The 22,553-nt window shown below is 36.5% G+C and overlaps 3 protein-coding genes across 4 annotated transcripts; 1 reads left to right on the top strand and 2 right to left on the bottom strand.

Annotated features, from left to right (window-relative positions):
- The first annotated feature begins 3,701 nt into the window (after positions 1 to 3,701).
- On the top strand, positions 3,702 to 5,737 carry LOC108983918 (protein NUCLEAR FUSION DEFECTIVE 4-like). The gene is made up of 2 exons (XM_018955710.2): positions 3,702 to 4,944; positions 5,260 to 5,737. The coding sequence occupies exons 1-2, from the start codon at positions 3,755 to 3,757 to the stop codon at positions 5,705 to 5,707; spliced, it is 1,638 nt and encodes a 545-aa protein (XP_018811255.1). The 5' UTR covers positions 3,702 to 3,754; the 3' UTR covers positions 5,708 to 5,737.
- Positions 5,738 to 12,115: 6,378 nt separating this feature from the next.
- LOC108983919 (putative tRNA pseudouridine synthase) lies at positions 12,116 to 18,454 on the bottom strand. Of its 2 annotated transcripts, XM_035690430.1 has the most exons (9): positions 18,133 to 18,454; positions 18,004 to 18,039; positions 17,611 to 17,723; positions 17,338 to 17,486; positions 16,608 to 16,728; positions 15,651 to 16,106; positions 14,083 to 14,515; positions 13,700 to 13,703; positions 12,116 to 12,752 (listed from the first exon to the last, which is right to left on the bottom strand). In XM_035690430.1, exons 1-7 carry the CDS (start codon positions 18,359 to 18,361, stop codon positions 14,087 to 14,089), a joined length of 1,533 nt encoding a protein of 510 aa, XP_035546323.1. In that variant the 5' UTR covers positions 18,362 to 18,454; the 3' UTR covers positions 12,116 to 12,752; positions 13,700 to 13,703; positions 14,083 to 14,086. The 2 variants fall into 2 exon arrangements, with proteins under 2 accessions (XP_035546323.1, XP_035546322.1); XM_035690429.1 differs by lacking the exon at positions 13,700 to 13,703 and having other exon boundaries at positions 12,116 to 12,750; positions 14,080 to 14,515.
- Positions 18,455 to 21,704: 3,250 nt separating this feature from the next.
- Positions 21,705 to 22,352, bottom strand: LOC109020172. The gene has a single exon (XM_019002594.1). It carries the CDS (start codon positions 22,350 to 22,352, stop codon positions 21,705 to 21,707), a length of 648 nt encoding a protein of 215 aa, XP_018858139.1.
- Between the last annotated feature and the right edge of the window lie 201 nt (positions 22,353 to 22,553).

Here is a 22,553-nt window from a genome sequence, read left to right as displayed (position 1 = left end):
GACTTCGCCACCACAGCACGGAGGTCATCCAGTTAGTTTAGGAGAGAAGCTCTTGGGGTGGGGAGGATAGGAAATTAAAACAAATCAGTCAGGTAGAAAAGTATGTAACTAGTACCAAGACTTTACTTCTAATGCAGGTAAGCAGAAGCTAACTCGAAAATCTTTGTGGAGTTAACGTTGACCCAGTGGCTAGAAGTTCCATTTCAAATGGATTGACTAAGAGGATCTTGAGCCAGATAGGAAAGATTCCTCGCCAAGGTTCGGAGATGCTGACACAACGTTTGAAGAAAGCTCGACTCATAGGGTTGGGGGCAAGACTCAGCCTCTAAACTCTAAACCAAAGATTCTCCTTCAATAGATTCGTAGCACAGAGATTCCTCAAGAAAATCTTTATTCTGAAAGAACTAAAAAGGGAGTGGGGTATTCGAATTCGACCAAAGCAAAGGTTCTTTTCCACGAGTACTAAACCAGGGCATAAAGCCCTTTTCTTTCATCACAGGAAAGTAGGGTAGGGAACTGGTCTTTTGGATATGTCTTACCGGAAAGAAGCTCGACTGAAAGTAGGTGCTAACTCAATCTTTTCATTTTTCAAATCGGGGTGAGAAGTTAAAATATGCGTTGTTGAACTTTATTTGAACGCGAAAGACTTTTTTGAATAATAAAAATATTTTAGTCTTTAATAGACTTTACAAATTGAAATGGTCTAATATGATAAGTTTGCTTGTAAAATATGTTTTGTTATTACGTAAATTATCATATCAAGTCATGTTAGTTTATAGAACTAATTAACGCTCATCTTTAAATAAAAAGAAATATACAATAAACTCAAGTACTAATTATGTATGACATCTTTAAAAAAATCTTAATTTGGACACAGCTTTCACACCGTCAAGTACGCTCAATCTTAAAGGGATTTTATATTTGAGGTCCTCACTAAAATTTTACATTTCATTTGTATTTCATCTGTATTAATGTTTTTTAGGCTGATTTATTTAGCTTATTATAAATACTTGTATTAGTTTTATTTTTAGATTTTTGGACATTTGGATAGTTTCGAGATTATTCAATACAAGAAGCAGTTCAAATGTGCATGCATGCGCAACATAATTTCATAGCCCACTTCTGACTTCTCCAAACACACATCTTCGGGAAAGGGATTTTCATACGTCAACATATATAGCAAAAAGCATCGCAAAAATGTAGCAGTTGAAATGTGCATGCATGCGCAACATAATTTCAACATACATATAATACTTTAGTAACTGATCGAAGGGCTAGCTAGCAACGTTAAGTACCCAAGATCACCAGGTTGACCCGTTGATTAGATGGTGACGTCCCAGCCGAAAGAAATTCATCAAACTGTCTGTATATCGTACTCGATCAGGCTGCCATGCATCCGTAAGGAAAGTATGGAGGTGAGTTTCTTTAAACTCGCCTGGCCGCTAACTAGTTTCCTCGATCAGCAGATGGGAACCTAGCTACACACACACACACACACACATATATATAGCCAACTTTTTATAGTTTGTAGTAGCAAATTAGGGAGGGTTAAATTATACATACATGCATTATATTCGGACTAAAAGTGGGAAAAAATCATGAATTATATATATATATATATATATATATATATATATATATAATTGGAAACATGAACATGTATTAAGAAAACAGATCAGGTGTATGTGTAGCGCCGCGCTAGAGAATCATGGAAAAATAGTACTGTGATATATATACAGATGCATTAGCTAATTAGATGAGAACTAATTAATTAATACCATATGACAAACAAGCTTAGGATGATGCTGATCTCTGCAAGCGTATATATATTTTGAGAAGTGTTGGATATACATGATCAGTACTAATTAAGATGCGACTCGATTATGTAATATAATTTGGTAGCTAGCTAAGCTAGCTAGGAGGGTGTACGCGGTAGTACTAGAGGGTAACGCGTGTAGAGTTTGCTCTCCACAGAATATAGAATGCTTTTAAGTAATATTAATTGCAGTCCCCCACGTTGAAGGTAATTAGATTATGCATGCAAAATAAATTAATATAAGCTCATGATATCATGACCCGCTTATTTTAGCCATGTTTGGAGCTGGTTCATACATACATACATACATATATACATATCAGATTGTATTACTCATTACGGGAATATATAGCATCCATTAATACGACTGTTATAAATTTGAATATTGTCCAATAACCAATTAACTTGATCAAACAACTTTACCAACTAAAGCAAGACAAGAATAATGAGTTCGGCCTCATGTTCGACTTGATGTTTCAGATGCATGCATCATATATGTATGGCCTCATGTTCGAGTACATTCTGGATGACCATAAATTATAATAAATAATTGCTTTGCCATATAATGAATGAACCCAGCTGAAAAGTCAGCTATATATTATGATTTATATATGAGTTAGTTCATATTCAGTTATCATTTGGAGACTGTTAAGTAAGTTTATGTTTAAAAAAAATTTTAAATTATAATAATATTATTTTTAAAATAATAATTTTTTCTCTTTTATCTCTATTCATCAATGAGACTCTCTTACTCAGAACTACAAATAAAATTTCTCTTTATATATAAATAGAGCAATCGATTATTGGACACAATCTTGATAGCACCCATCGAATGATGAAAATTTTATCATATCTAATTAATATACTTATAATTCCTATTGGCCTTGCTCTATTTTCAAAACATTATATATACATGAGATTACTCTCGCCTTCCAAATACCAATTATATAATTATGTATACGGCCTTGTCCCTTAAAATCGCAAGAGATATATCTAGTTATGAAATAGAAGCTAGGCAGCAGCCAGACTCGTCCTGGAGCTTTGTTGCCGGAGAAGTTTAGTACTGCGTACAGAGTCTGTCAGACCCATGAATTTCAATCTGAGGTTTAAACAGGTAGAGTCGTAGACTCATTTTCAAAGTGGACCCCTTTGTGTCGATATTTCAGTTATCTGGGTTAACCCCCACATGGAGGCTATGGAGCTAGCTAGCTAGTTCATGAATGATGTCATATTAAGGAAACTATACACAAGTAAAGAAATTAAAATTGTGCTACAACGAGTGAGAAAAATATGCTTGACTAACAGCCTAAACTTTCCTATAAGAGACTGACAGCTGACTATATACATATTTACTGTGATTTAGCAATTTGATTTGATACGTAGCTTGATAATAATTTGATGCATGTATTCCTTATAGAATGATGTCATATTAAGGTAACCAATTAAGCAGAATAGTGCATTCTCTCTCGAACAGTACGTTATATGCAATATTGTATCGGCATAATTTATTTCTGAGCCTAACCGGTAATTATCTTCTCACGTAGTACCTCTGATACTTTGAACATGGCATAGTGCATATACAGGTTATTCTTTCTTTCTTAGAATACTGTGTACAGCTAGCTAGGTTTTAAGGGAAACCGGTTTTCCGGAGAGTGTGGACAGTGGACACCCCTTCAAGACTCTCACACTCTATAGTACACAAAAATCATTAATGATCTTAAGGTGGTGGTCGAAAGAAGACCACATTTTACGTGCACAGCCACATTGTGTGTTGTGTCATTCTCTGTTGCATTTGTGGCTCTCCCGGTCTCCCTCAAAACTCCCCTGTCCCTTTCTAAATTCCAAAAAAATCAGGTGACCCCCCTAAACCTTATAAATGATAGCAGTGAGGATCAAAGGATTTTCGCAATTCCAAACTTCCACCGATCCTAGCTTGTCATGTCTTCGAGAACTCTCCAATGGCTAAGCCTTGTGGGCATTATATGGCTTCAGTCCATAAATGGGACAAACTCAAACTTTCCAGCTTATTCATCTCAGCTCAAGAACCTTCTTTCCATTTCCCAAGTGCAACTCAACAACCTTGCCTTTGCCTCAGATGCAGGAAAACTCTTAGGTTGGCTTTCTGGCATAGCAGTTGTTTACCTTCCACTTTGGCTGGTTCTCATCATTGGTTCTTCCCTAGGGTTGCTTGGTTATGGTTTGCAATATCTTTTCCTTTCAAACCAGATTTCTCTGTCATACGGGCATATTTTCGTGCTCACTGTTGTGGCAGGAAATAGTATTTGCTGGATCAACACCGTTTGCTACGTTGTTGCCATACGAAATTTCCCATCTGATCACCAGGTTGCGGTCGGATTAACAACTAGCTACCTAGGACTAAGTGCAAAGATTTACACAGATACTGTAAATGCTGCCTTTTCTTATTCACCAGTTGAGAGAGCTAAAGCCTATCTCCTTCTCAGCTCTATCCTACCCGTTATAGTTAGTGTTATAGCTGCACCACTGGCCAGAGAAGTTGAAGTTGGAAGGCCAAGAAACATGGGAGTTGGGTTCATAGCCATGTTTGTGATAACAATGGCAACTGGGGTCTATTCTGTGATCAGCAGTTTGGCGTCGATATCAGGTAAACTATCTCCATTGGGTCATGCAATTGGTACCGGTGTGTTCTTATTGGCCCCTCTAGCAATTCCAGTTGCAGAGAAAATTATAGAAATAGTCAGAAAATGCAATGTAAATATAGAAAAAAAAGTGTATCATTTTACTATAGAAGATAACATTGAAGGTGCGGAAAGAATGGAGATTGAAGTCAAAGATAAGAGAGGGGAAGTAGCCGGTGAAGGTGCAGAAACAATGGAGATCAGTGGGGTAAAAGAGAGTGGAGATCAAGGCGGTGATGTTCATGTTATAGAGGAGATTGGAGTGAAGGTGTTGCTGAAGAGATTGGAGTTCTGGTTATATTTTTTCGTTTACTTTTTTGGTGCAACACTTGGTTTGGTGTTTTTGAACAACTTGGGACAAATAGCCGAGTCTCGTGGGTACTCAGGAACGTCTTCTTTGGTCTCTCTGTCTTCTTCTTTTGGGTTCTTTGGCCGTCTCATGCCGTCCCTTGTGGACTATTACTTCTCAAGGTAACTCTCTCTTTCATGTTCAGACAAATTAATATATTACTTTTGATCCATTTCATAGAGAAATATAATAATCAAGATGTTCATATTTTTACTACAAGTAAATTATTGGAGAAATCTTATACCAGATATTTTAATGTCACCTCATCATGTATTTATTGCAAATAATATGTGTCCATATATATATATAGATGTGTTAGTTGATATATTCAAGTGAGAAGAACCGACCTAAACCAACTTTCCTGCTGTAAAAATTATAAAAGCTCAGCAATTCTGACATGGTTTTTAATGTTGATGATTTTGCCTTGAATTGTCCAGGACCAAGCGTACGATATCAAGACCCGCTTCAATTGCAGCATTAATGGCTCCAACAGCCGGAGCTTTCTTCTTACTTGTCAGCAAGACCAACCTCTCTCTCCAGGTCAGCACTGCCATTATAGGAGTGTGTTGTGGAGCAATCACTTCGGTCGCCGTATCCACAACCACCGAGTTGTTTGGGACAAAAAATTTCTCAGTGAATCATAACGTGGTGGTTGTAAATATCCCAATAGGATCCTTTCTGTTTGGTTACTTGGCAGCCATTCTTTACAGCAAGGAAGGAAAAGGAGATAATGGGAAATGCATGGGAGTGGAATGCTACAGAAACACTTTCATCATCTGGGGTTCCCTTTGTTTTCTTGGAACTTTTCTGGCTTTAATTCTATACGCTCGAACTAGAAAGTTGTATTTGCAAAACTTAAAAGTTTTGAATGTCAATTTTGCATGACAAACAATGACATATATAATTATACTCATATATATAATAGTTAAATGCAGTACACGAAATATTTATATACGGCTATGGATTTTGCTCATGGCATGTGATGACTAAATATTTACTTTAAGGAAATACTTTAGACACAAATAAATTACACAATAGTAAATCTACAAATTGATGTGATACGTCAAATTGTAAAGTTATTTTTATTATAAAGTAGATCTAATGGATCTCATAAAATCACATTAATTTATGAGTTTACTTTATATAACCTCTTTATATATGTAGCCGTTCTCTTTACTTTAATTCGAACAGATTTGATTTCCATTCATTGATCTTCTCTCATGGGAATTCAGCATCATTCGGACCTGAAAAATGTTCATGCCCTTTAAGCTACCCATAGATCCTACAACATTTATATATGCTACCCACCCATACATGAGTACTTTTGGACAAAATAGACCTATACGAATATTTTAATATTGTATCTATTAATTTCTCTTTGCATTGAACCATCCAATACGGTTGAGAAATTGAAGCCTCATGAATTGCTTTAAATGGGCTACCCTTACTACCTATATTGCCATTGCCCTATTGCTTGGGAAAGTTAAGCTTCGAAGAAATATGATGAAGGCATGCATGCATTCACCCATTCCCATATTTCTCATAATAAAAGTATATCTTCCACAATCTTAGAGATCTTTATTTATTCATTTTTGGGCTAAATAGTTTCTTTAAAAAAAAAAAATAAAACATATTTCAATACGTATTCATATATGAGTAATGCTAGATACAGTTGTGGAGTTATGTGCAAGTGCCGCGTAATCTTTTTGAAAAAGAATAGTCTAATATTATTAAAAAATTAATTTTTTTTTTATGTGGATCTAGTTCGTATTTACTCACTTTTTACAAAATAATTATACGATATTTACACACTCCACAACTATAAACATCTTCTTATATAATATCATAGAAGATAGTCATTACAAGAAAACTGCTTATTTGCGACTAGTTAATCTCAATAAAATAACTATTTACAACTAAAATTAACTGTGAATAATCTTTTAATCTCAATAAATTTATCACAAAATTCATTTTTTTTTTTTATAGTGGATGTACTTAGATAAAAGATGGAGAAAATATATACTTTTTTAAATTGTGTCCTTTAGGTTAAAGAAATTGACAACTCACCGCAATAACTATAAGTCCACATATCTTCCCAAATCACAACAAAACAACCAAGAAAATTTTATAACGTGGGACCCTCCTATACACTCGAATCACGAAATATGCAAAATGTTACAAAAACCATTGATAACCATTCATCTCTACGTACGAACCTCCAAATTAATGATGAAAGCATGATGGTTTGGTTGGATCATGAGTTCATTCTCATAAAAATTTTTATTTCATCTTATTTAATTATTATAATTTTATTAAATTTTTATATAAAATAAAATAAATAATTTAATTTTTTTTAAATTTTAAAATAAAAATAATATTAAAAAAATATATTCTAATAATATGATTTAATTTGATTTGATTGAATCAATTTTTATCTCAATTCATCTTATTTTATTTACGAAAACAAACTAAGTCTTGATGATGCAAGCATGATGGTTTGGTTGGATCATGTGTACCATCACAGTGCTAAAACCTCCTGTCCAGTCGATTTGATGAGCGCTAACCTACAAGTGTTTGGCTAACAAATCTCACCATGCCCACCATTACTTGTGTTGGATCTGCACGTAACCTCGGTTATCACGACTTTGAAAATTCAGGCTTAACACCCAAATTGTTAGGAAAAAATTGTAATTCATCCAGTAAAATCAGAAAATTAAGTACTTGGTTTTACATTCAGCATGATTTACATGTTTTTTTCCGTATTCTTTTATGTGCAAGTTTGGATCTAAGGAGTATTGAAAGAATTAATTATTCTTCTATGATCTAGATTAATCTATCTCATATCAATTAGGTAGTGGTTAGCATAAAGAGGACATGATCAATCATGATCAATATTATCCCAAGTTCCCAACCAACAAAGAGAAACATCATGATTGCCATTTGATTGCGAGTATATCTATGCTAATATATACAGGTAATACGTTTTACTGGAGTAGTTAAATATGTATATGAAACTTTGGCATATAGTTCAAAGATATTGACGAAATAACATAATAAAAGACTATTTTGATGGTTAGTTAAATAACAAAAGGTAGGGATTGAGATTGAGAAAATTCGCAAACAGAGAAAAACACTGAGATAAACTTTGAAATTAAAGTTTTACGATCAAAATAAATCATTCCTCCCCTGCTTTTGAAACCTACAAGTCGAGCTTAAATAGCTAACGAAAAATGGCAAATCTGTAATTAAGGTCAAACAATAGAATACAAAATAAGATAAGTATGATTAAAAATAAACATTACCATAAAAGAGAATTAACCAAAAATGAAAGAGTTGACTAAAATTGATGTTTTGGAGATAAAATGGCTAATTTTGGGGTCAAAAAGGGGCCCACCAGGAGAAGCAGGGCCACCAAGACGTGCGCGCCAAAGAGAGCTTTCCAGATTGGGGTCATATGCGCGATTCTGACACCTGTAGCCAAAGTTATTGTTAAAATATGGATATCACCACTTCTCGTCCAAACAACTAAGAGATAAGTCTCATCGCTCAACCGAGAAATAAGTCTCCTCGCCCAATCAAGAGATAAGTCTCATCGGCCAAGCCTTTATCTCTTCCTGCCTATTTAAGCCTCCTCTCCCAAATCTTCCGCTTCTCGCCCAATTCTTCTGCTTCTCGCCCAAATCTATTGCCTATCGCCCAAATCTTAGGAATACTCATCATTGGGCCTAGATCGTCCTGCATCAGTCTCTCCGGGTTGGAAAGAACTTGCCCTCTAGTTCACATAAGCATCTACGAAGCATGCGTGGACTGAGGTGGTCATCTGGAAGGCGCAACCAACGTAGACTCTATACCTGGATTTTTTCTTGTTTTCATATAAATTTAGACTCACATACTTACATCATTCTCACCAGTTTGAAGAAAATTCATCCTCCAATTCTAAACCTTCCTGCCTTGATTTTTTGGATGTCCAGTTAAATCCATCTTTCTTCTGTTTTGGATTCCTATCCCAATGATCACGACAAAGCTTACATAACTTTGATCAGCATGAAATCAAATAGTATCATAGTCTAAAATCAAATCTCCATCCCCTGTTCTAAATCCAAAAACAATATTCTTCCTCGGAGAAGAGAACTTAAAGAAAACTCCTCAATTCCCAGAAAATCAACATAAGTAACTAGCTCAAAAGTTTTTTCGTCTTCAATACTCAAATTTTCACCGCCATCTTCCTCTTCAGAATTTTCTATATTTTCAGAAAAAACAGTTATCTCTTTCACGACTTCATCTTCGTCGGAATAGGTATCGTAAATCGGTGTATGATTCCATTCTATGGAAGAATGTTCCTCTTCGAAGTTATCTTCTTCAAAGTAGTAATCTCACTCGACCTCAAACAACACATCAACGAAACCTTCAGTCTGCAGAGTACTATGAGATTTTGGTATGTCAACTTTGAAGCCCAGGTCTTTGTATCGTTCCTCCTCGGTGTAACAATCAATGGATTTTATTCCTTGCCTCAACGTGTGAAGTCGTTGAAACAAGATCTGAGTATATCCGAATGGCAAAAAGTGACCCTTTATCTTTTTCTTCATCTTCTCACAGTCACAAATCTTGGCTTTAACTTGTCGCTTTTGAGACCGCTTTAACTGCTCCCACCAGGCAGACGCTCGGCCCTTTAGTTTGATGGCGACTAGTTTCACCTTCATACGATATGAGACATCCTTGTATTCAAAGATATGTTCCACTTTGTGCAACCAATCGATGAAGCACTCCACTTGCATAGTACCAAAAAATTCCGGTAGATCCACTCTGAAGCCTAGGTCTCCACCTCGCTCCTCTCGACTATGGTGCTCCCAGATTAGAGCACAGTTGTGATACATGTTTTTGAAACTGGATTCCGACTCTTGATCATAAGTTTGACCCTCCAGGTTTTGCTCCTCTAGACGTTGGGATTATTCTGCTATTTGCCTCTGCAAATCTACAATCATCGCGTCCTGTACATTCAATCACGGGGAGTGACTTCCTGATTTGGAACTTGTCCACGTCGACCATGACCTTTACCACTAACCATGCAAATTGATGATAATTCACCCCATGAAAAAGCTACAGCTCTAATGCCAATTGACACCGGAAGATAATAGAAGATTATTTTGATGGCTAGTTAAACAACAGAAGCTAAGGATTGAGATTAAAAAAATTCGCAAATAGAGAGAAACTCTGAGATTAAGGTTTTACTATGAAAATAAATCAATCCTCTTCATTTTTCTTAAACCCACAAACCTGACTTAAATAGCTAACGAAAAATGGAAAATATGTAATTAAGACAAAACAATAGAATACAAAATAAGATAATTATGACGAAGATCTAGTCTGAGAATCCAGAATAAAATCATTATTAAAGATAAACGTTACCAAAAAAGAGAATTAACCAAAAATGAAATAATTGACTAAAATTGACGTTTCAAAGGTAAAAATGCTGATTTTGGGGTCTAAAAGGGGCCACCAGGCGAAGCATGGTGACCTTGATGTGCACGGCAAAGAGAACTTTCCAAATTGGGATCATATGTGCAATTTTGACATCTGTAGCCGAAGTTATCGCTAAAATACGGATGTCGCCACTTCTCACCCAACCAACTAAGAGATAAATCTTCTCGCCCAACCAAGAGATAAGTCTCATCGCCCAACCAAGAGATAAGTCTTCTCGTCCAAGTCTTTATCTCTTCCCGCTTACTTAAGTCTCCTTGCCCAAATCTGCCGCTTCTCACACAAATCTTCCGCTTCTCGCACAAATCCTAGGAATACTCATCATTGGGCCTAGATCTTACTGCATCAGTCCCTCCGGGTTGGAAAGAACTCGCTCTCAAATTCATGTAAGCATCTATGAAGCATGTGTGGACTGGGGTGGTCATCTGGAAGACGCAATCAACGTAGACTCTGTACCCGAATTTTTTTTTTTTTTTTCATATAAATTTGGACTCGCATACTTACATCATTCTCACCAATTTGAATAGAATTCGTCCTCGAATTCGAAATCTTCTTGCCTCGATTTTTTGGATGTCCAGTTAAACCCATCTTTCTCCTGTTTTGGATTCATGTCCCAATCATCATGGCAAAACTGAGATAACTCTGATCAGCTTGAAATAAAATAGTATCAGTCTAAAATCAAATCTCCATCCAAATCCAAAAACAATATTCTTTCTCGGAGAACTTAAGAAAAACCCCTCAACTCTCAGAAAATCAACATAAGTAACTGGCTCAAAAGTTTTTTCATCTTCAATATTCAAACTTTCATTGCCATGTTACTTTTCAAAATTTTCTATATTTTCAAGAAAAAAAAAAAAGAAAAAAAAAGGTTATCTCTTCCACAGTTTCATCTTCGTCAAAATAGGTATCGTAAATCGGTGTAGGATTCCATCCTATGGAAGAATGCTCCTCTTCAAAGTCATCTTCTTCAAAGTAGTAATCCCACTCGACCTCAGGCAACACATCAATGAAACCTTCAGTCTGCAGAGTACTATGAGATTCTGGTATGTCAACTCTAAAACCTAGGTCTTTATGTCATTCCTCCTTAGTGTAACCATCAACGGATTTCATTCCTTGCCTCAACGTGTGAAAGTGTTGAAACAGGTTTGAGTATATCTGAGAGGCAAAAAGTGACCCTTCATCTTTTTCTTCATCTTCTCCCAGTCGCAAATCTTAGCTTTACCCTGTCGCTTCTGAGACCACTTCAACTGCTCCCACTAGGCAGGAGCTCGGCCCTTTAGTTAGATGGTGACTAGTTTCACCTTCATATGACCTGAGATATTCTTGTATTCAAAGATACATTCCACTTCTTGCAACCAATCGATGAAGCCCTCCACTTGCAAAGTACTAGGAAATTCTAATAGATCCACACTGAAGCCTAGGTCTCCACCTCACTAATCCTGACCACAATGCTCCCAAAATAGAGCACGGTTGTGATACGGGTTTTCGAAACTAAATTCAGACTCTTGATCATAAGTTTAACCCTCGAGGTTTTGTGAGTCTAAACACTGGGATATTTCTGCTATTTGCAGCTGCAAATCTTCAATCATCGCATCCTGTACGTTACAATCACGAGGAGTGACTTCCTAATTCGGAACCTGTCCATGTCGACCACGACCTCTACCATCAGCCATGTAAACTGATGATAATTCACCTCAAGAAAACACTACAGCCCTAATGCCAACTGACGCAGGAACATAATAGAAGATTATTTTGACGGCTAGTTAAACAACGAAAGTTAAGGATTGAGATTGAGAAAATTTGCAAACAGAGAGAAACTCTGAAATTAAGGTTTTACTATGAAAATAAATCAATCCTCCCCTTTCTCTAAAGCCTACAAGCTGGACTTAAATAGCTAATGAAAAATGGCAAATATGTAATTAAGACCAACAATAGAATACGGAATAAAATAATTATGACTAAGATCTAGCCTAAAAATTCAGAATAAAATCATTACTAAAGATAAACATTACCATAAAAGAGAATTAACCAAAAATGAAAAAGTTGACTAAAATTGTCGGTTCGGAGGTAAAAATGCTGATTATGGGGCCGAAAAGGGGCCCACTAGGCGAAGCATGGTGACCTTGACGTGCGCTCCGAATAGAACTTTTCGAATTGGGATCATATGCGTGATTCTGACATCTGTAGCCAAAATTATCGTTAAAATACAGACGTCGCCACTTCTCCTTGCCCAACCAACTAAAAGATAAGTCTCCTCACCCAAACAAGAGATAAGTCTCATCAACCAAGTCTTTATCTCTTCCCGCCTACTTAAGTCTCCTCGCCCAAATTTGCCGCTTCTCGCCCAAATCTTCCGCTTCTCATCTAAATCTATCGCCTCTCGCCCAACTCCTAGGTATACTCATCATTGGGCTTGGATCCTCCTGCGTTAGATATCCGGGTCCATATTCCTGCAGGTTATTGATTAGATGTATACAAACATGGTTTAGACTTCTATATTTTCCATGCAAGTAATGCTACAATTCAAGATGGTTTAGATGAAGTTTGAATAGTGAGTTGAGATAAGATGAAAGTTAAAAGTTAAAAAAAGTATTATTATAATATTATTTTTTAATATTATTATTATTTTGAAATTTGAAAAAGTTGAATTATTTATTATATTTTGTATAAAAATTTAGGAAAGTTGTAATTATTAGATGAGATAAGTTGGGATCAACTCTTAATACAAACATGGCCTAAGACTACTATACTTTGGCATATACTGATTGATGTGACACGTTTGAAATGGATTTATAGGCCAACAATTTAAAATAAAATATATCAACTAATTTAACTGCAAGATGAAGAACAGCATTACACTCCTCATCGCTCATTGTAGGGCCATTTTCAGACGTCTAACGCTAAGCAAGTGCTTGTATTTATTGTTGTTTTTATTATTTTGAGGTACAGTTATCGTGAACCATTCAATTTGGTAACTTGACTAATGAGACCCCAATTGGATGCTAACCACGAGTTTTAGTTTAAATAGATACATATAGGTATCAGTGTGCATTCATGAGGGCCACAAGCAGAGACCTGATTAAATATGCATCCTTTTAACTGAGAATGCCATGGCAGTCAATGTTGAATTTGTCGCCCTAATTAAAGGTTTAATCAGTCGCTATTAATCTTTGATTTCAGTTCTCTAGGGGTATTTAATTATTTGGACACTAGTGGGGTTACATCTTCATACCCTACTTTGGTGGCAAATAATGAAAAACCATCTTAATGCATTTAATTTCAGCAGCCATGAGATATTATATATGCAAATTGACAATAGGACAAAAGCCGAGGGATCATGATGATGGTTTGTTTGGATTTTGTTAAAGTTTTAATACGCGGTAAGGGTGAATAGAGAAGTACAAAAGATCATGTTAAAAAACCAACTTATATCAGTAAATGAACCCAAATCCTTCCCCCAAAATATACCCAAATTCATCAAAAAATAACCCCCGAAGAACATGACCTTGTAAAGGCTCTTTCCTGTCATTTTCTCAAACAATTTCAGAATATTAGAATTCTGCTGATCATTCAGTTTTTGGCAAAACAACAGAAGCACCCATCAAGTTGTAAGGTGGCAAGTACCGATCAAAAAATAGTTGTGATGTGGTAAGTATTGGGGGGAGGTGAGGAAAAAATGAGGCTTTGACTGGTGACTAGTTTAGCCCAATTATTTATAATCGAGTAAGATAATAGATCAAGGAAAACTAACGACACATTAATGATGAGCAGTAATTTACCTTAGTCTCATTGATTTATGGCGGATGTGACAGTGGCACTACTTTGAAACTTTCCCTTCCACAATTTCCAAGCTTTCCTGACTTCATCCAATTGTACATCAGGGATGCTTGTATGCTCGTCCAATTTTTCAACCCATTCTTTCCAAGGAGAACCAAAAGGATCCAATAACTTTGAGACTTCAGGCAACATTACAGAGGTGTAGAAATCGTCAACTGCCATCAAAATTTCTTCTGACTCAACTATAGTCAGCATTTCAGGCCTCGTTACATCTCCAGGTCTTTTTCTCAAAGAGAAACTGTTTCCCCTCAAAATCAGAACTTCGGATGGGGCAAGGGGTAGAACGATCCGTGAGAACTTGGAAAGTGACAACATTAGAATATCTCTGGGGAGTAAGTTGCGCTTTACTGCCACGGCAGTCCCAACCATTTTGCGGATCTATGGAAAAGACTGATGTTAAAAGATTGTGGAATGAATTAGTATGACAAACGGACCACATTAGCTAATCTGATTGGAAATTTCTTCACCAAGTCCAAGGCAACCAAAGGATAGCTATAACTCAACTGATTAATATTAACACCAGGAAAAAAGATCTGAATTATATGGCATGTAAAGTGGAGAGGGAAAGGTGTCCATGCAGGGCCACAACCATTATCAGATGCTGGCAGAACACTTGGGCCAGAAAGATCATGGATTATGTTCTATCAATAACGTAATTCTAGAACATAATGGTTCAACAAGTACTCATTAAATAGATTTCCAGAAGCACCTTTGTTGACACCAGGAGGAAGTTTCTATGAAGGCTTATTTTATATATTTTCCTGAAGAAGAATAGCAGTTGGAAAGATAATTGATAACTTGCACTTTCACCATATCAGTACCTACTTATATATCCTCAACAAGGAAAGATTTGAGTAGACGAGCAATTAGTTATCTACATATGTGAGTTATTTTGAAATCGAAGTACTGCATGGAAAAAATAATTACTGAAACCTTTTGAGTTTAAGGTATTGCATGTAAGACTAAGTGTAAATACTTAATTCAGCCTCCGCAAAATTTAAGAAGTTGCAGTAAGTCCTTAAATAATATACAATTTATAATTGATTCCTTTCTTTAGACTGGCTAATACAAATTGATAGAAATTGATGGTGTCATATCAATTTCTAATAAGACAGTTGATGCAACAAACGGAAGCCGGCTTAAACACTGACGCACTTACCAACCTAAGGAAAGAGATGATGAGTCTGTTAGCAATGATATTTTTGTTTTTAAAGTTTTGTTTTATTTAACTAAAAAAACTAAACGAAATTGGAACTCCTTGTATACTGATAGTTGCTTGCCTAAAATTAAGTACCTAGCATTTATCATGAGAGATAAGCATATACTCCCTATAGAAGTCACCATCACCTTAAGTTGCACCCTCATGTACTTAAAGCAAGTGTTATGTCTACAGTTCCATGTGTGTTCTTATGCATTTAAATTCTTTTAGGATCTGAAATAATGACCAAATGGCATGTAAAAATGTATCAAAAACAAATAAACTATTGCCCTTGATTATATTGCAAAGACTTACTTGATGTAGCATGAAAGATTCTCCCCATATAGAAAGCTCAACATAAGGAAATCCAAGTGATTTCTCCAGTTTTCCGCAAGAACAGCGAATAATCTTTCTGAAATGGGAAGCACCTATCCTGTCAATCTTATCAGGTTCATGCAGCCATCTTGCACGAACAACGAAATTGGAAGTGTGAGTCTTCAGACCATTTTCATGCTTATCACCAGTGTCAGATAAACATTCATGAGAACTGCTGGATTCTGAAGAATTTTTGCTCATCCTCTCAACATGTAACGTAGTCGCTCCATCAATCCCAAAATCTTCTTCTGCATCACTTTCCTCGCACTCAGAGATTGATGCCTCACTGGATGAGTTTGCTCTTGAAGGTACATTGCCAGTTCCAAGTGATCGTTTGGTATGAAACTGTTCCCTGTACTTGGACCGTACTGTATAATTGTGGAAAGGATGTTCTCCCTACAAATGGCATTCCTAAAATATAAAAATTGGTGTACAAGTAACCCCTAGCACATGGAAAAATAGACGGTATCTATAGACCATAATCACCATAGAAAATTCTTCATAAAGGCCTGATCGAGAGGGTCATAATAAATCATACAGAATCAGCTTTCTGAGCTGGTCCTAAAAGAAGGCTTAGAGAATTCTTATATGAAGAAATATTCAATATTACTGAATAGAAGACCATTGACATTTTCTTCCTCTCATTCATCATAGCTTGTTTTCACCATCCAAAAGTATTAACGCCAGGTCATTCATATGAGGGATCTGAAACTAAGTTAAAAGCACATTAGCTTGCCTATGAGCAGGATGTAGAGTGTAGCAAATAAAATGGGAGCCCGAGACCGGATTGAGTCAATAAAAGGTCATGCAAAGATAACATACACTCCACAACCAGTGGAGAAATGACAAATTTACACTACTAGAGGAGAAAAGAAAGAAATGACAAATGTACCACACCTCAAAAGCATTTAATATATGATTGAAGTCTAACAGATGATGATCAACTTCAGCTGTGCTTTCAGCGGGAATGAGATAAGAATACTTCCGGAGATTACACTCCCTTCTAGGATCAAAGCTCCTATAATACAGACACAAGTGAACCAAACCAGATTAGAATGCAAAATGGAAGAGTAGAACAGAGGTGTGAAACCAAACTTCATGTCACGAGTAACTCAACAAATCACAAACTTCAGGTTAATCAAACTGTTTCTATTCTTTCCACAAACAATGAGAAATGCAACTCTAACTATACAGACAACATTCCCAAGGCCTGAACAATAACAAGTCAACAATTTGGCCTTCATCTAATAATGAACTATAATGATGTTTGCAAAACTCTTTTTTTTTGTCTTCACTAAACGAACTCTCTTTCTCCCATTTTAAATAAGGTATGATGAGAATTGCAATTTCTTTTAATAATTGCAAAAATGTAATCGACTCAGTTTGGTTAGTTTGCGATTAATTAGTAGCCTAAAGCAAGTCTAATGAGGATATCATTAATTCATTTATTATATATGCTTACCCAATTCATATCTGCAATAAGTGAACAAAGTGATTTTTTCAAGTAAAGGCAGCACATGCTCATTTTCTTCTCCATCATCAAGATACCATAAATCCTCCATTCTTAGTATTACCATCCATTGGATTTCCTATTAGGAGGAAAAACAACAAAAATTCAGGGTCTCACCTCTGTGAGGGTAAAATGCTAAAGACTTTAATAGTTTTAGGAAGATAATAGTTGATGTGATTTCCAAGAGCCATGCCATAAGGGTCTTCTTTCCATGCATTTTCAGGAATTTCCATTTTCAAAGATATGGTTGTTGCCAACGAGTGAACCTAAAACATACGAATCACCACAAATATCCAAAAAATTATAAATCAGAACCTCGTGTCGCACACAGGAAAATTATAAATACAATACAAAACAAACTAGCAGCAGAAACTAGTTAATATAAGTTACTCCTTTATCGGTACGGCTACTTCTCGCCCATGAGATTTTCTGGAGATTCCCATAATTACTATCACGGATCCCACCGGCCTTAAAAATGGCCATCTCCAATTCTTCTTCGATAGCTACATGTCAAAGATTGTAACACCTATTTAGAAAGAACCCCTCCCCGCTAGTTGGAGCCAATTGAAGTAGCATATGTATTGCATAGAAAATGTCATTAATATAGCTTAAAGAACAAACAAAACATGATTGCACAAGATTATTGCCCAAAATTCATGCATCAAGAAAACAAAATCCCAACAGGGATGTTTCATATTATTATTGCCAATGTATACATATATTGCTCAGTAGAATATTAAGCAATTACAAACTAGAAAACTGAAAAGAAATGAAGTATCTTACTGGATAATGAGTGTTCATCTCGTTGCATTTGTAGACCTGAAAGATATATAGCAGAAACGTCCAATGTATAAATCAAATTAACATGTTTGGAGGAAAAGTTTCAAAGAAAGACAATATAAAGGAAGTGACCTCGGTAAGCGGTTCCCACATATCCGACCCGCAAGACCACCTTCTTTTTCCGGAAAGGTTCCCATTTGTGAGTGAAGGATGCAGATGAAGAAGAGGAAGAGGAAGAGGAGCCAGAGCAGTAGGGTAAAAGGGGGAATGTTGGAAATCTGAAAAGCCAGGAATTTTTTGTTGGGTTGGGGTTTTTTAGGAGAAATGGAGAGAGCGGGAAACGAAGAAAGGAGACGGCCATGTGAGCGTCTGCAGAGCTGATGTTGATAAGCGTCTTCTGAAGGGGTGGCCGTACGTGGAACCCGGTGGGTAATAAAGCCGAGCGGATCTTTGGCTTGCGTCGACTCGACTAAGGCTTCGTTTGGTTCTTTAACTCCTCTCAATTCATTTCAACTCATCATTATAATTTTTTCAAATCTCAATACAAAATATAATAAAAAATTTAATTTTTTCAAATCTTAAAATAATAATAATATTAAAAAATAATATTCTAACAATATTTTATCATCTTAACTCAACTCAACTCAATTCACTTCAACATCCAAACACAACCTTAATATAAGTTTAAAATTTTTATTTATTCTTTTTTTTTTTTTTTTATGAAAAAAGACTTTTCATTCAAATGAATGGGATAGATACATAGGGGGACACCCCTCAAAAGTAATTCTCTCCTGAGAGAGTTTTAAACCATCCTTTGTAAGATTATGAGCAACACATTTGCTATTCCTAGAAACATAATGGATAGACCACGACTGCATTTTCTTCAACAGCTCCTTGGCATCTTTTATGATCATCCCAGCTGAGTTCCAACTATCAGTGCTGCCATTGATTTCCTGAACCACCTGTTTAGCGTCTCCTTCAAGCATAATGTGATTTAAGCCCAGTTGTTGACAAAACATGACCGCTTTTAAAGCTGCAATGGATTCAGCCAAATGTGCATCAGGAAATGAATCCCTTTGTGAACTTAAAGTAGCTAAAACCTTCCCTCTCCAATCTCGGATCACTACCCCGATGCCAATTCTACACAGAACACTATCAACAGCTGCATCCCAATTAACTTTTAAAACATCTGGTGGTGGAGCCTCCCATAGAGATTCAATCTGGTTTGGAAAAATCTGGTTTGCTTCTTCCTTCTTCTGGTTTGCTTCTTTGTAATCTATTACTGCATTCATTGCCAGCTTAACCACCTTCCTTGGATCCCAGAATTTCTCCTAAAAAATCAACGAATTCCTCCTCCTCCAAACTTGGTAAACAGCAGCTGCGAATTCCACCATTTCATCATCATTTAGTATAGAGACTAATTTTGACATAATTTCCTGAAAATGGGCCTCCAAGACATGAACCTTTTGTAGCCTTCTTGAGCATGAACTCCAGACATCCTGTGCTGATCTGCAAGACCACAAAGCATGAGTGACAGATTCATTTTCAGTTATGCACACTGGGCAGAGAGGGGACTCTACTATTTTCCTCTTGAACAGGTTTAGCTTTGTGGGAAGAGACTCATGACATGCCCTCCATAATAACATCTTGGTAGCATTTGTGACTTGCAATTTCCAAAGCTTGACCCATAATTGTTGCCTACTGGAAGCACTTGATGTTTGTCCATTGTTTCTGCATTCCATCTCAGATAAAAGTCCATTGTTTCTACATTCCATCTCAGATAAAAGAGCATAGGCACTTTTGACTGAGAATTTTCCATTTTTAGAGTTTCTCCATATAAGCTTGTCAGGAGCATGATTAATGCTAACTGGAATTCTACATATCAGGTCTGCCTCATCTTGATCAAAAAGCTCCTGCACCCAAGGGACCTTCCATGAACACCTCCCCTTGTCTATTAAGCAACTTACTAAAGCACCTTCCTCCATTTCATTTCTTGTAGACTGAATACTGAAAGTTGTAGGCCTTGGGATCCACTTATCTTGCCAGATTTTGATTGACTCTCCATTGCCTATATTCCAAAAAGGACCTTCTGCTAACACTGGTCTTGCTGCAATAAAACTTCTCCACAAATATGAAGGGTTGCTACCCAACTTTCCATGCATAAAATTAGATCTGTGGAAGTACTTAGCTTTTAAAACTTGAGCTGCTTAAGATTGAGGCTATTGCACTAATCTCCAACCTTGCTTGGCTAAGAGGGCAATATTGAAATGCTCAAAATCTCTATAACCAAGACCCCCCTCCATTTTTAGTTTACCAAGCTGTTTCTAGTTTAGCCAATGAGTTTTGGACTTATCCCCTTTAGCCCCCCACCAAAACTTCTGCATAAGGCCATTTATTGCATTCAAAATCGCTTTGGACAATTTAAAAATGCTCATACAATAAGTAGGGATGGCCTGCACAACTGACTTTAGTAGTACCTCTTTACCAGCTTGTGAGAGGAATTTAACAGTCCAATTATTCATCCTATTTCTAATGTTATCCAAAATTGGTCTGAAAGCAACCGTCTTGTTTTTACCAACATAGGAAGGCAGCCCCAGGTACCCCTCATAACTTCTAGCTTCTCTCAAATCAGCTGATAAAAGGATAGCCTCTTTAACATCTAAAGCTGTATTGCTACTAAAAACCATGGAGGTCTTGTCCAGATTTAATCTTTGTCCAGAAGCAGCTTCAAACAATTTGAGATATCTGAATATCCTGCTGCATTCTAGTACATTGGCCTTACAAAGGAGTAAACTGTCATCTGCAAAAAAGAGATGGTTAATAGATAAGGTACCTCTTGCAAAAGGAAAACCCGAAATATGACCCTTCACTTCAGCTATATCCAAAATATTACCAAGCACCTCTGAACACAATAGGAAAAGATAAGGGGATAAGGGATCCCCTTGTCTTAAGCCTCTTGAAGGTTGAAAACTTGGTTGTGGACTACCATTCAACAAGATGGAGTACTCAACAGTTTTAACACACATCATGATAAGCTCAATCCACTCCTTCTTAAAACCCATTCTGATCATGACTGATTCAAGGAAGCACCATTCTATCCTATCATATGCCTTACTCATATCGAGCTTAAGAGCCATATAGCCTACTTTTTTGCCCCTCATTCTATGCTTCATTGAGTGCATTGCTTGATATGCCACAATATTGTTGTCAGAGATAAGCCTACCCAGCACAAATGCACTTTGTGAAGATGAAATTATAGAAGGCAGGATCTGTTCTAGTCTATTAGCAAGGACTTTGGCTATTATCTTGTAAGTAACATTGCATAGGCTTATTGGTTTGAATTCAGTAACAAGACTAGGATTTTTCTTTTCTGGAATTAAAACAATGAATGTGTCATTTATTTCTTTAATACCTGTTCTGGAGACCAATACCTCCTTCACTGCCAGGACTAAATCAGCACCCACAACCTCTCAATTGTCTTGATAAAAGCTTGCAGAAAAACCATCTAGACCCGGTGAACTTAGAGGGTTCATACCAAAAACTGCTATTTTGATTTCCTCAGAGCTGGAGTCCTTCATAAGCAGCCTGTTCATGTCATCTGACACTCTTGGCTCAACATTCTCGAGTGCTTCCTCTATTTCCATTGGATTAGAAGACTTAAACAAATCTTTGAAGAAGACTTGAAAAAGCTTACTAATGTCCTCCTATTTCCGAGCCCAAATTCCTATTTCATCAAATAACTTTTTAATAGCATTGGATTGTTTCCTTTGGGTTGCACATTTGTGGAAAAAGCTGGAATTCCTATTCCCGTCTTTAAGCCATTTCTGCTTTGCCCTTTGCTTCCATTTTAGGTCCTCAAGTTCTAATATTCTCTCCACTTCTTGTTGCAACACTTTGATATCCTCGTTAAGAGCCCCAGTATTAAATTCCTCTTGAATCAAATTCCTCTTGAGATCCAATTGTTTTTTAAAGGACCCCCTTAAGTTCTTTGTCCATTCTCTTAATTGATGCTTACAATGAGACAAACTTTCCCTGATCTTTCCCATCTTACCATTTTCAACCAAAGCCCCTCTCCAAGCCATTGTAACAATATTTCTACATTCTTGCTGTTTAGACCAATAATTCTCATACCTAAAAACTTTCTTCTTTAAAAAATCCTGCCCCTCCTTCATTCCAAAGGAAATAAACAAAGGAGCATGATCAGAGCTTATCACTGGAAGAACTTTAATGAAGTAGTCCTCAAACAGTAATGACCATGAATCATTCCCCAAGAATCTGTCCAATCTTTCCTTAGTGAATTCTCTACCTTCTCGTTTGTTACTCCAAGTAAATATTGAACCATTGAAACCCATGTCACGTAACTCACAATCATCTAAGGCCTCTCTAAACCTTTCCATTTGAGAGAAAGGTCTATTGGCTGCCCCTTCCTTTTCCTCATTAGATAAAATTTCATTAAAATCTCTCATGCACAACCATGGGGATTGGTTTGCAGGCTTGAGCAGTCTTGGCAAATTCCAGCTTTCTTTCCTTTTTTCAGTTATTGGATTCCCATA

The sequence above is a fragment of the Juglans regia genome, chromosome 5 (genome assembly GCF_001411555.2).
Source record: "Juglans regia cultivar Chandler chromosome 5, Walnut 2.0, whole genome shotgun sequence".
Classification (NCBI taxonomy): Eukaryota; Viridiplantae; Streptophyta; class Magnoliopsida; order Fagales; family Juglandaceae; genus Juglans; species Juglans regia.
This window is presented reverse-complemented; position numbering and strand designations above follow the sequence as displayed.

What these genes read in the sequence shown, in the direction of transcription:
- LOC108983918 (XM_018955710.2), top strand. Translation starts at nt 3,755, where the DNA reads ATGTCTTCGAGAACTCTCCAATGGCTAAGCCTTGTGGGCATTATATGG. An exon ending in GTGGACTATTACTTCTCAAG is followed by an intron (nt 4,945 to 5,259) that starts GTAACTCTCTCT and finishes TGAATTGTCCAG; the next exon opens with GACCAAGCGTACGATATCAA.
- LOC108983919 (XM_035690429.1), bottom strand. Translation starts at nt 18,361, where the DNA reads ATGGCCGTCTCCTTTCTTCGTTTCCCGCTCTCTCCATTTCTCCTAAAA. An exon ending in TGTGGGAACCGCTTACCGAG is followed by an intron (nt 18,040 to 18,132) that starts GTCACTTCCTTT and finishes TATATCTTTCAG; the next exon opens with GTCTACAAATGCAACGAGAT. An exon ending in AATCTTTCATGCTACATCAA is followed by an intron (nt 14,516 to 15,650) that starts GTAAGTCTTTGC and finishes TCTTTTCCATAG; the next exon opens with ATCCGCAAAATGGTTGGGAC.
- LOC109020172 (XM_019002594.1), bottom strand. Translation starts at nt 22,352, where the DNA reads ATGGGTTTCAATGGTTCAATATTTACTTGGAGTAACAAACGAGAAGGT.